The 13,854-nt window shown below is 45.4% G+C and overlaps 1 protein-coding gene across 2 annotated transcripts in view; it reads right to left on the bottom strand.

The window, feature by feature from the left end:
* Positions 1–104: 104 nt before the first annotated feature.
* FXYD6 (FXYD domain containing ion transport regulator 6) overlaps positions 105–13,854 on the bottom strand; it is a 38,315-nt gene continuing 24,565 nt past the window's right edge. Inside the window, exons 2-8 of one of the 2 annotated variants that reach the window (XM_057695843.1) lie at positions 6,018–6,080; positions 5,403–5,438; positions 5,165–5,239; positions 4,521–4,557; positions 3,699–3,748; positions 3,099–3,149; positions 105–1,479 (exon numbers count right to left, since the gene is read on the bottom strand). In XM_057695843.1, coding sequence (XP_057551826.1) covers positions 3,121–3,149; positions 3,699–3,748; positions 4,521–4,557; positions 5,165–5,239; positions 5,403–5,438; positions 6,018–6,075 — 285 coding nt within the window. In that variant the 5' untranslated portion in view covers positions 6,076–6,080 and the 3' untranslated portion in view covers positions 105–1,479; positions 3,099–3,120. Of the gene's footprint in view, positions 1,480–3,098; positions 3,150–3,698; positions 3,749–4,520; positions 4,558–5,164; positions 5,240–5,402; positions 5,442–6,017; positions 6,081–13,854 lie in introns of both variants that reach the window. The other variant, XM_057695842.1, reaches the window with a different exon arrangement.

Genomic DNA, 13,854 nt, shown 5'->3' with positions numbered 1-13,854 from the left:
TGAACCCACTGACTGGGCAGAAGCAGGAGGAGGAAGGGGTGAGGAGGAGGGGTTCGGGTAAAGGAGGGGAGACAACGGGGAGGCAGGAGAAGCAGGGGAGGAGCTACGTGGTCAAGCAGCTGAAATAAACACAGCACCTGGCTGGCCCTGCAGCTGTCACTTCCTCCCTCTGATCCGAGGACAGGGTCCCTTTGCCCTTCAAGCAAAGACTCAGGTTTTTTCACAGAAAGGAAAGCACCTCAGAGCCACTAGGAAACAAGTGGTATTTTAATTTCTTTCTGTCGCTGTTGAGGAGAGATCACGACACACGGAACCGCAGTCCTGGTCACAGCCGCACGGTTTGGTTAGTTTCCACGAACACTATGGGCGGGAGGGGCGGAGTCTGCTCTTCCACTCTCTTCACAAGCTCCGACCTCAGGCTGCTGCCCCTGCAGCTGGGCTGCACGGAGCCCTGCCCGGTGCCTGACCCACAGCACAGCCTCTGCACTGGCCGCTCTGGCCAGGGACAGGCGCGCAGACGGTGCAGGAGCCACCCCTGCTGCCTGGCCAATGGGATGTGGACAGAGAAGCAAAGGACCCCTGCTCTCCCAGCTGCCCCTCCCCAGAGCACTGGCCCCAACCGAATGCACCCCTCCAGCCATCACCTGCCAGAGCCCCAATTCAGGGACAGGAGTCTGAGTCCAGGCAAGCTGGGCTATAGATACGCGTCTTGGGAGCAGGCAAGGCTGGAGAAGAGGGTAGGGTTCCAGAGCCCGTGGGGTTATTGCTGAGAAGATATGCAAGGGGTACGTTCCCCGGGGCGGAGGAAGGCGGGGCAGATGGGCACCAGGTAAGGGTGTAGCTGCCCGAGGGCAAAGTGGGCTCATCAGCTCCCTGCTGGGAACCTCCCACTGCCAAGAGACCTCAGTACAGACTTGGTCCAGGGACGAATATGGAAGCAAGGTTCTTATAAAAGGAGTGAAGAGGGGCCGTGTAGAAGGATCATGAAGGGGATGTAAACCTTCCCAAGTCCCAAGCCAACTGGAGACTCCCACCCATGCCCGAGCCCCTACATCCACCCCTAAATCAAGAGAAGGGACTGGTCTCTGAGGGAAAAAGCAGACTCCCAGGAGTGGGAGGTGATGGGGTCATGGAGAGCAGGGAGGAGCTGACGGCCACGTGGCTCAGCTCCTGCCCAGGAAAGTGGGTCCAGGTTCACTAAAATACAACATCATCCACAAACAAGCAGCCACGAAGACCACAGTCATCAGATACACCCACACAGGCACACACATCACAGGAGGTGGACGAGACCACAGGCTGCAGGTGGGGGGAGGGGGGGTTGCATCATTAAGTTGAAGACAGGTGTCAAGGGGCTGGGGAGAGAGCAGGGGACACACAAGTTCTTGGCTTCTCCTGGGGAAAGATCTGTTGCTGAAGTGGCCGGTTTTCTTAAGCATCAGCATTTGCATGTAAAGGTTCAGCAGCTGCCTTCAGGTTCTGGAGGTTGAAGTGAGAGAGAATTTAAATTAAAACGAAACTCTGGCTTCCTTTCAAAACTCTTTACCTGCTTGTCTCCCAGCCATTAATTAGGACAGCCCCTCTCCCACGGGAACTCCCAAGATGAGACCCACTCTCAGTTCTCAGTAAATCAAGGAGGATGAGCCTGAGAAGCAGGGCCAGGAGATGAAGGTGGAGGAGGGTGTGGGGCTCAGAGGGGGGGCTCTCTCAGGGGGGTGGAAGCTGGTAGACGTGGAAAGGAAACTGTTAAACCCAGGGTTTCTACAGCAGGACATCCCTAAGAATTGCTTGCTGTCCTGAGACTCAGGAAAACAGGGTTTCCAAGGAAGTTCTAGTTTAAAAAAAAAAAAAAAGAAAAGACAACTGCTAGCTGAAGCCTCCCTCCCTGGAGGCTTCCCACACTGCTCCCCAGATTCCAAGCTGCTGGCTGCCATGACATGGACAGGACACCAAGCTGCAGCTGGGATGCCTGCCTCCTGGATTGGATCTAAAGCCATGCTGAGCTGAGGCATCGTTGACCTTCCTGAGGCTCAGCTAGAAGATAGGAGGTGATGGGTCCCACTCTGCCCACCCATAGGGCTCTTGTCAGGATAGAAAAGCACTTAGGAAAGAATTCAAATGCTCCACAATACCCTATGTTATTACCACCCCAGTAAAAGCTGGTGTGTCAGGCATTTTGCATCCAGAAATCTCTTTTAACTTACAATTTAGGATAAAGTATATCCCTTATTTATATGAAAAAAAGGCAGAAGTGAGCTGATAGAAGACTGATCCCCCCCACACACACACCCCAGTACATTCCAGGGTATGTTATAAACGGAGACAGGCAGGAGCAGATGGGTATGATGAAATCCAACACTCAGCGACAAAGCCCTGAGCTCAACTTCCAGCCTGTTACTTACTATCTGTAAGACTATTCTCTCTGACCTCAGTTTCTTCATCTAAAAAATGGGGCTAAACTCCACCTGTCCTACTTACTTCTTCTGGCAGGCTCGAGGGAATTGTGTACAGGGCAGCATTTTGAAAACTGTAAAGCATTCAAGGTATTCAAATGAACAATGGAAACGAATACTAAACAGACACTAAAAACAGTGCCCCTAAACCTCAAGAACTGATAATACTGGGATAGCCGGGGTCATATGCTATTCTCCCTACTTTTGTGTAGGTTGGAAAGTTTCAAAGTAAAACGTTAACTTTAAAAAGTGGCCTGAAGGTACTTTCTGAATCATCACTGAAAGCCATTGTCTTTATGCTACTTTGATATCAGGAGTATTTCACTGACTCTAATTCTCTCCCAAGTCATGTCCACGTGGCAGCTAGGATGACTCCCCATCAACTTGACTGCTGGGTTGTGTGGAAGCCCTCTTTCCCAACTGCTCATTCTGTGTGTGTGTGTGTGTGTGTGTGTGTGGTGCACTTGGGAGGTTTCAGTCCGTCTGTCTCATCACCCTTCAGACACGAGCCTTCTCAGAGCACAGCTCGTAATAAAAACTGTGTGCATTGCAAAAGCCAGCCCAATTCTTCTCTGATGACTCCTTGACCAGACTTCAGTCAGAACAGTGATGATGACGGGAAGATGCAGGCAGACAGCATCTTACCTTGGCACCTGAGGGCTGCACTTCAGTTCTCTGCTTTCTGGGGCTCCGTTGCTGGAAAGAGAACCAAAACGGAGGGTAGTCAATGAACCCCTCACCCCAGTGGGCCACCCCCTGCAGCGGCCATGCCCATGCCTGGCTCTGGGGAAGCCTGACCCGCACAGCAGAGGTGACTCATGGGGATTTTGAGCCAGACAGACCTGGGGCAGATCTTGTCCTGCTGTTCATTGGTTAGAGGACCTGGCATGTTCCTCAACTTTTCTGAGGCCCTCGGCAGTAAAACGCGGAGGGTGATGCCAACCTCATGCGGCTGTGTGCCCATAAAATGAGAAGTGAAGCACTTTGTATCGTGCCCGACACTGAGCAGATTCCCCGTACACAGCAGCCGCCGGGAGCCACAACGTGTCTGGCGGAGGTAAGGGGCTGATGCAGAGCAGAGGCCCTGGGGACACCAGCTCAGCCCTGCCCTGGCACTATGGACGCACGTCTGACCGTCCAGCTCTCGAGAGGCCATGGCACCTGGTGACTGTCCCCCATCCCCGCTGTACGAGGACCCTTGCCCATTCCCTCCATCCCACCTGGGTGGGTGGAGCTGACACTTACCATTTGCGGTGACAAGGTTCTCCCCCTGGGCCTCCTCATCCCCTGGAGCCCTGCAGGAGGACAAGATGCGAGCCTGTCAGAGGTCTCCAGGGCAAACCCAGAGGGCATCGTCCCTTGCCTTGCTGGGGCAGGGCCCTGGGATCCCCTCCTCCAAGTCACGTGGATCAGTCTCCACCATGCTCATGGAGCAGGGAGGTCAGGGCCAAAGGGGATGTCGTCAGGGGAGCTTACAGGCACCCTTCAGTGTTAGCCCCTGAGAGAGCTAATTACTGGGAAGGGTGGCCGAGGGCTGCATGGGGCCTTGGGTTGTGTCCTGCCACAGACTTTGGACTTCTGAGGCCCAGGGCTGCCCTGGGTCACCCTGGTGGACTAAGGGGTTGTGCCCTTATGCGGGGGTAGAAGGGTGAGTGACAAGTAGCCCAAGTTTCCACAAAGCTTAAAGAGCCTCGTGAGCAGGTGACCTGCAGGGCAGTGTCACAGGTCCTGAAGAGGGGAGACAGACCCTGAGGCCCCCTGTTTCCTCTCTCCCAAGCCCAACTGTAGACCCTCCAGACAAGGATCTAGCATCCTCAGCCCCCCACCCCCCACCCCACACACACATCAGAAGAAAGAAGGACGGGCTAACCCTTGATGTTTTGACCTCTCCTTTGCCCCAAAGGCTGCCTGGCAATCCTCAAAACGTCCACCCCTACCCCAACACACATGGCCTGTTTCTAAGATAAGAATCCAAAAGCACACTCATTTGGGGTCACGCACCACAGGCTCATCCCTGTCCCCACCTAAAGTCATCATCCCAGATGTCTACAGCCATGACATCCTTACCGTGGCTTCTGGTTAAAATTGCACTTGCATCTGCGACCTGAAAGGTAAAGAAACCATCCAAGGTCACTGTCCCGGCTTGGCCACAGCAGGGCTGCGCTGTGAGTCTGTGGGACTGTGTGAAGAGCAGCCCCGACTCCTGGGCGGTGTGTGGCTTGCACAGCTGCATGCAGCGATCCTTGGTTGGAGCAGAGCTCTTCTGAGGCCAAGGTTCAATTGTCAGCAGCTTGGATGGCTACAGCCCACCGTCCGCTTGACCATGCAAGCACAGAGGGCTTTGTGCAGCCCAGGCTCACATGCAGAAACACACACCGGGGCACACCCCTTGGAGCACTCTAAGGACAGCCCCAGTCTCCTCTCTCCCGTGACACCCCCACTCATGCCCTGATAGATACAGCACTGGGACAGCACCCGCCCCTTCGTATCTGTGTTTGTTTTCATCGAGCACTTATTTTGTTCATTCTTCACTGTTTCTCTGAGCACCTATTACGTGCCTAGCAGTGTACTAAGTCCTGGAGATAAACAGGACAGACAAGCTCCTTCCCTCTCCAGGAAAGAGAACCTCCAGGCTCTTACACCATTCGCCACCTGCTTCACAGCCACAGACACGGACCTTAGACAGTGAACAAAGGAACAAACAAACTTACTTAGGATAAGCAGGATCCCCACGGAGAAGAGGACCACAGCAAACACCAGGCCCCCGATCCTCAGGGTCTGGTAGTCTGCCAAAGGAACAAGGGTGAGAGACAGAAGAGGGGATGCGCCGGGGGAGGGGGGGGCGTGTCTGTCCCTCCCCTGGATGGGGCCTCGCCTCCCTCCACCATCACCCAGGGTCACCATCCCCATCTCCCCCCACCATCACCCAGGGTCACCGTCCCCACTCACCATAATGAAAAGGATCCATTTCTTTCTCCTGCTCGGCTGCTGGAAAAACAAACAGGTGTGGTCAAGAGGAATACAGCTACACATCCTGATTCCCAAATATCCCACCTTGTCTCAAAGGCCTCACTCCCCATAAAGCGACTCCTGGGAAGCAGGGCCCAGGAAGCAGTGATGCCCAGAGAAGCACGGAGGGGTGGGCCTGCCTGCCAGGGCCAACCTGGGGGCCGAAGGCAGGTGCAGCTCAGAGCCCCAGTCAGAGTCTGCGTTCACAGCATTCACGTTTATTGCCCCTTTTTAATCTTATGTCTATTTTCCTCTTGTTACAGGTGGGGAAACTGAGACCAAGGGAGGACATGTGACTTGCATAATCTAGAGACTGATGTGCAAGTCTGGCTCCCAAAGTTCAAGTCAAAAGTCTACAGGGACCTGGTGCGCTTGAGGGCTGGAGTCTGTGGGGAGAGGTGGGCAGGCTGGATTAGGGGCTGCACTGGCTGCTGCCTTCTAGGACTTTCTTCGCTGACTAAAGGTGGGGGAGCCGGTCAGACATGTAGAATCTGAGAGCCCCCTAACCCTAGTGTCCCAAGGGGCCCAGACCCTCCATCAGAAAGGGGTACTTACCACTAGCCAGGACCGCTGGGGCCAGCAGGCCACACAGGAAGAGCAGCACCACCTCCATGGCGTCTGGGGACAGAGGGAGAAAAGTGATTCCCTCAACAGGAGACTCCTCGCTCTAACCCTCAGCCTGGCCAGGGCCCCAGTCGGATCCCCACCCAGACTCTGAGCTCTCTCCACATGGTATAAAGTCAGACAACAAAGCCGAAGCAGCTGACATTCACAGACTCCTTCCTCAGTGCTCTGCAGGCATGAATTCAATTACAATGGAATCAGTTCAACTAGCAGGCACTGTGATGAACCCATTTTGCAGGTGAAGAGCCTGAGCTTAACGAGGTGAAAGGATACTCATCGTAGCACGCAGCAGAGCCTAGACCCTAACCCAGCTCAGGAGCACCTCCGCAGGCTGCCTCTCTAGTACCAAAGCCATAAAACTCCAAGGGCTTGGGAGATCGGCTCACCTGCATTCCTCTCTCTGGGCCACCTAGAGCCATGGCCATCTCTAGCTCAGTAAGATGTCTAGGACTTTCAGGCCTGGTTCCCTACAACTGAGACCCACTGGTGGGAATTCTTTTTTGTATCAGAGTAAATGGGGGCAGGTAAGCCAATGACCCCCAGTCCAGCCAGGGGTGGGGGCAGAAGGCCTGCTATTTCCTGAACTCTGTATAGTAAACCCCAAAATGCTGACAGCTCTCCCTCAAGGTACCCCTCATGCTCTCACCTCTAAAGTGCCCAGGTCAACTCCTCCTACACACTTTGTTCATAATCCTCCAGAAAAGTGGTTTGATTCAGGGAGCGTGGAGACAGGTTCTCTGAGTATCAGCTCCCCAGCCTCTCCTTCCCCAGAAGATGCCAAGACCTCTGCTCATGAGCTCAAGCCCTGATCTCTGGAGTCAGTGGCCCCTGGATGGGCCATTTGGATGGAGGCAGAGGGCAGGGCCAGTTGGTGGCTCCCAGGGATGGATTTCGGTGCAGTTACACACACCCAGGCTTAAAGGAGTGTGGTAAAGAGCCACGGAGAAAAAGGAAAAAAACCCGAACCAGGAAAGCTCAAGGATGCTTGCTCTTTCTTAGTGGGGTGAGACTGGCAGCAGCCTGACCCCCTGTACACTGTCTAGGGCCCTATTCCTTCCCTGGCCTCTGCAGTCAGCAGCCCCCAGCAGCCCCCAGCTGCACTTCACCTCCCAGCCAGCAGAGGTCAGAACAACTCCATCCAGAGTCAGGCCAAGGCACAGACCCAGGACTCTGGACTTGGAATTCAAGGAGCATTTCTCATAAGGCAGTCATTTGCTTTCAATGCTACTTCATTTAATATTTGTATTTCCTTTAAATTTCACATTACATTTTATATGTATAAAATATATGTAACACACGCATATATATGAAACATAGTACTAAGGAAACACCCATAAAATAACTTAAAAACTAAAACTTTATACACACTGCTACATTTACCTTTATTTTCCTCCAACCCATCCCTTGTCTTACTCCCAGAGGTAAACAGAACCCTATTTTTTAATCAGTCCTTTGCTCTTCTTCATAAACATTTTTTTAAATTAAAATAGAGATACGGAGAGTGGGAAGGAGTCACAGGAGGGAGGGGATATGTGGATATATGTTTAAATACAGCTGATTCACTTTATTGTACAGCAAAAAACGCACAACAGTTTTAAAAAGTTAAAATACAATTCACATACCATGAAATTCATCATTTTAAAATGTACAATTCAATGATTTTTAATATATTCACAAAATCATGCAACCATCATCACTAAGAAACATTTCATCATCCCAAAAAGAAAGCCGGTACCCACTGGCAGTCATTTCCCATTTTTACTTTCTCCCAGTCCCTGACAATCACCAATCTACTTTCTGTCTATGGATTTGCCTATTCTGGACATTTCGTATAAAGGTATCATAAAATACATGGCTTTTGCATCCGTTTTTTTTTCACTTAGCATAAAATTTCCAAGGTTCATCCACACTGTAGCATGTATCAGTACTTTTCTATGGCTGAATAATATTCCATTGTATGGAATATATACCTTGCTCTCCTTTTAAAAAATATATTTATCACTGACATATCTAAATAACACATTGCTTAGTGGAGCTTTTTTGAGCTTTATGTCACTTCGTTTAGTCTTTTGGGACTGGTTTGTTGTTGTTCAACACTACGTTTCTAAGATTCATTCATAAACAGTTCATTCATTTTCAGTGCTGTGTAATATTCCATTGTTCAGGTAAATATTATCATGTATTGGCCCATTCTATCAATGGATATCCCCCACCCCAATTTTGTGCTATTATAAATAATGCCAGTGGGCTTCCTAGGTGGCACAGTGGTTAAGAATCCACCTGCCAATGCAGAGGTCACGGGTTCGATCCCAGCTCCAGGAAGATCCCACATGCCGCGGAGCAACTAAGCTCGTGTGCCAAAAAAAAAAAAAAAAAAAAAAAATTAAAACAAAATAAATAATGCCGGTTTTTAAACATATTTGTGTTTGTTGCCCAGCACACACATGCAAGAGTTCCAAGGGCACTGTTTTTCAAATCTTTTGACTATTATTTTCACATGAAGCAGTTTGTACATTGGAACTTGGTACAAATTTACATTCATGTGAACCAGAAACAATATCACCAAACAATCCTCAACCTTAAAAAGGATGATGCCATCTGATATTTTCTATTCTACTTTGTATCTTTAAAAAAAAATGGCTAGCCCAATTAATAGCTAGACTCATTAATTAATTAATGGGTCACTCCACAGTTTGAAATATTATATTCTAGAGATAAGTCTAGGAGTGATGTCACTGGGTTGCATAGTACACAAATTGTCAACTTTACAGAATAATTTCAAGTTGTTTTCCAAAGTGATCAGCTGCATAGGACTGCTCCCATTACTCTACCTCCTCATCAATACTTGATATTATCAGACTGCTTAATTTCTGCCAATCTATAGGTGTAAAATATGGTCTTAATTTGATTATTTATTAATGGAGTTGGGCTTCTGGTTATTTATTTGCCATTCCTGTTTCTTCATCAGTGACATGTCTTACAAGTCCTTTGCTCATTTTTCAAATGAATTGACATTATTATTATTCGCTTATTACTCTGGATACCGAATCCTTGTCATTAAGTATTGCAAATCTCTCTTCCCAATTAGTGCCTTCTCTTTTTACTTTTTCATTGTCTTTCAATGAACAGAATTCCTAATTCTAATGTGTAATTGAATGCAATGATCTTGTGTCTTGTTTAAAGATATTCTTTCTCATCCTGAGCCAAAAAGAATTTTCTTCTAAACATCTTAAAGTTTTGTCTTTTACATTTAAATCTTTATTCCATCCAGAATTGACATTTATGGAAGGCAGGTGATCGGGATCTAATTCATGCTTTTTCCACCTGACAGCTAGTTGTCCTGGCACCATCTGTCGGCATCTTCCCTCATGACGTGCATAGCCACTTGCGTCATGTATCTGGTTTCTATTCAGGTGTGGCTCTGTTTTGGGGCTTTCTCTTTGGCTCTACTGGTTGGTTTGTCTGTACCTGCATCAAAATCAGTGTCTCAATTACTAAGGCTTTATGGTTCTTCCCATGTGGTAGGAGAAGCTCCCTCTTCTTTTTCTCCTTTCTTCTCTGCCACTCTTGCCTCTTCCTTCAGGAATGTCTTTGCTATTCTTGCTCTTTTGCTCTTATACATAACTTTTATTTTTTTTTAAATTCTTTATTGAAATATAATTGCTTTACACTCTTGTGCCAGTTTTTGAGGTACACCAAAGTGAATCAGCTGTATTTATACATATATCCCTATAACCCCTCCCTCCTACCCTCCCTATCCTGGGCCTCTAAGTCATCACCCATCATCGAGTTTATTTCCCTCTGTTATGCAGCAACTTCCTACTAGCTATTTCACATTTGGTAGTATATATATGTCAATGCTACTCTCTCACTTCATCCCTTAGAATCAGCCTGTCAAATTCATCTAAATTGGTTGGGATTTTCATTGGAATTTCAATGCATCTATTTATAGAACAATATGGGGACAACTGACATTTTTTTGATCTTGAGTATCCTACCTATAAATAAATTTTTTCATTTCTTTAAGTCCTTTTCAATGTATTTTTTAAGAACTTTTATTGAGATACAGTTAACATACAATAAACTGCATATATTTAGAGTGTACAATTTGGTATCCCAATCTCCCAATTCATTCCCCCCAAACCCTCCCTGCTTTTCCCACTTGGTGTCCATATGTTTGTTCTCTACATCTGTGTCTCTATTTCTGCCTTGCAAACCGGTTGATTTGTACCATTTTTCTATACTCCACATATATGTGTTAATATACGATATTTCTTTTTCTCTTTCTGACTCACTTCACTCTGTATGACAGTCTCTAGGTCCATCTATGTCTCTACAAATGTCCCAGTTTCATTGCTTTTTACAGCTGAGTAATATACCATTGTATATATGTACCACTTCTTCTTTATCCATTCATCTGTTGATGGACATTTAGGTTGCTTCCATGTCCTGGCTATTGTAAATACTGCTGCAGTGAACACTGAACTGCATGTGTCTTTTTGGATTATGGTTTTCTCTGGGTATATGCACAGTAGTGGGATTGCTGGGTCATATGGTAGTTCTAATTTTAGTTTTGCAAGGAACCTCCATACTGTTCTCCACAGTGGCTGTATCAATGTACATTCCCACCAACAATGCAAGAGCGTTCCTTTTTCTCCACACCCTCCCCAGCATTTACTGTTTGTCGATTTTCTGATGATGGCCATTCTAACCAGTGTGAGGTGATACCTCATTGTAGTTTTAATTTGCATTTCTCTAATAATTAGTGATGTTGAGCAGCTTTTCATGTGCCTCTTGGCCATCCGTATGTCTTCTTTGGAGAAATGCCTATTTAGGTCTTCTGCCTGTTTTTTGATTGGGTTGTCTGTTTTTTTGATATTGAGCTGGATGAACTGCTTATATATTTTGGAGATTAATCCTTTGTCTGCTGATTCATTTGCAAATATTTTCTCCCATTCTGAGGGTTGTCTTTTTGTCTTGCTTATAGTTTCCTTTGCTGTGCAGAAGCTTTGAAGTTTCATTAGGTCCCACTTATTTATTTTTGTTTTTATTTCCATTATTCTAGGGGGTGGATCAAAAAAGATCTTGCTGTGATTTACGTCGAAGAGTGTTCTTCCCGTGTTTTCCTCTAGGAGTTTTATGGTGCCTGGTCTTACAATTAGGACTTTAATCCATTTTGAGTTTATTTTTGTGTATGGTGTTAAAGAGTGTTCTAATTTCATTCTTTTACATGTAGCTGTCCAGTTTTTACAGCACCACTTGAGTGGCTGCCTTTTCTCCATTGTATATCCTTGTCTCCTTTGTCATAGATTAGTTGACCATAGTTTATCTCTGGGCTTTCTATCCTGTTCCATTGATCTATATTTCTGTTTTTGTGCCAGTACCATACTGTCTTGATCCCTGTAGGCTTGTAGTATAGCCTGAAGTCAGGAAGCCTGATTCCACAAACTCCATCTTTCCTTCTCAAGATTGCTTTGGCTATTTGGGGTCTTTTGTGTTTCCATACAAATCATAAAATTTCTTGTTCTAGTTCTGTGAAAAATGCCATTGGTAATTTAATAGGGATTGCATTGAATCTGTAAATTGCTTTTGGTAGTATACTCATTTTCACAATGTTGATTCTTCCAATCCAAGAACATGGTATGTCCCTCCATCTGTTTGTGTCGTCTTTGATTTCTTTCATGAGTGTCTTATAGTTTTCTGAGTACAGGTCTTTTACCTCCTTGGTTAGGTTTATTCCTAGGTATTTTATTCTTTTTGTTGCAATGGTGACTGGGATTGTTTCCTTAATTTCTCTTTCTGATCCTTCATTGTTAGTGTATAGAAATGCAAGAGATTTCTGTGGTTAATTTTGTATCCTGCAACTTTACCAAATTCATTGATTAGCTCAAGTAGTTTTCTGGTGGCATCTTTAGGATTTTCTTTGTATAGTATCATGTCATCTGCAAATAGTGACCGTTTTACTTCTTCTCCTCCAATTTGAATTCCTTTTATTTCTTTTTCTTCTCTTATTGCTGTGGCAAGGACTTCCAAAACTATGTTGAATAGTAGTGGTGAGAGTGGACATCCTTGTCTTGTTCCTGATCTTAGAAGAATGCTTCCAGTTTTTCACCATTGAGAATGATGTTTGCTGTGGGTTTGTCATATATGGCCTCTGTTGAGGTAGGTTCCCTCTATGACCACCTTCTGGAGAGTTTTTATCATAAATGGGTGTTGAATTTTGTCAAAAGTTTTTCTGCATCTATTGAGATGATTATGTGGTTTTTACCCATCAATTTGTTAATATGGTGTATCACATGTATTGATTTGCATATACTGAAGAATCCTTGCATTCCAGGGATAAACCCCACTTGATCATAGCGTATGATCCTTTTAATGTGTTGTTGGATTCTCTTGGCTAATACTTTGTTGAGGATTTTTGCACCTAAATTCATCAGTGATATTGGTCTGTAGTTTTCTTTTTTTGTAGTATCTTTGTCTGGTTTTGGTATCAGGGTGATGGTGGCTTCATAAAATGAGTTTGGGAGTGCTCCTTCCTCTACAATTTTTTGGAAGAGTTTGAGAAGGATGGGTGTTAGCTCTTCTCTAAATATTTGATAAAATTCACCTGTGAAACCATCTGGTCCTGGACTTTTGTTTGTTGGGAGATTTTTAATCACAGTTTCAATTTCATTACTTGTGATTGTTCTGTTCATATTTTCTATTTCTTCATGATTCAGTCTTGGAAGCTTATACCTTTCTAAGAATCTGTCCATTTCATCCAGGTTATCCACTTTATTGGCATATAGTTGCTTGTAGTAGTCTCTTATGGTGCTTTTTATTTCTGTGGTGTCTGTTGTAACTTCTCCTGTTTCATTTCTAATTATATTGATTTGAGTCCTCTCCCTCTTTTTCTTGATGAGCTTTGCCAGAGGTTTATAGATTTTATTTATCTTCTCAAAGAACCAGCTTTTAGTTTTATTGATTTTTGCTATTGTTTTCTTTGTTTCTATTTCATTTATTTCTGCTCTGATCTTTATGATTTCTCTCGGTCTACTAACTTTGGGTTTTGTTTGCTCTTCTTTCTCTAGTTTCTTGAGGTGTAAGGTTAGATTGTTTATTTGGGATTTTTCTTGTTTGAGGTAGGATTTTATTGCTATAAACTTCCCTCTTACAACTGCCTCTGCTGCATCCCATAGGTTTTGGATCGTTGTGTTTTCATTGTCTTTTGTCTCTAGGTATTTTTGGATTTCCTCTTTAATTTCTTCAGTGATCTCTTGGTTATTTAGGAGCATATTGTTTAGCCTCCATGTGTTTGTGTTTTTTAGTTTTTTTTTTCCAGTAATTGATTTCTAATCTCATAGCATTGTGTTCGGAAAAGATGCTTGATACGATTTTAATTTTCTTGAATTTACCAAGGCTTGATTTATGACCCAAAATGTGATCTATCCTGGAGAATGTTCAATGTGCACTTGAGAAGAATGTGTAATCTGCTGGTTTTGGATGTAATGTCCTAAAGATATCTATTAAATCAAGCTGATTTACTGTGCCATTTAAAGCTTGTGTTTCCTTATTAATTTTCTGTGTGGATGATCTGTCCATTGGTGTAAGTGGGGTGTTAAAGTCCCCCACTATGATTGTGTTAACTGTCGATTTCCTCTTTCATAGTTGTTAGCATTTGCCTTATGTATTGAGGTGCTCTATATTGGGTGCATATATATTTATAATTGTTATCTCCTCTTCTGGGATTGATCCCTTGATCTTTATGTAGTGTTCTTTCTTGTCTCTT

This window comes from Hippopotamus amphibius, chromosome 9 (assembly GCF_030028045.1).
Source record: "Hippopotamus amphibius kiboko isolate mHipAmp2 chromosome 9, mHipAmp2.hap2, whole genome shotgun sequence".
Lineage (NCBI taxonomy): Eukaryota > Metazoa > Chordata > Mammalia > Artiodactyla > Hippopotamidae > Hippopotamus > Hippopotamus amphibius.
Note: the sequence above shows the minus strand (reverse complement) of the source record. Positions and strands in the feature narration are given on the sequence as shown.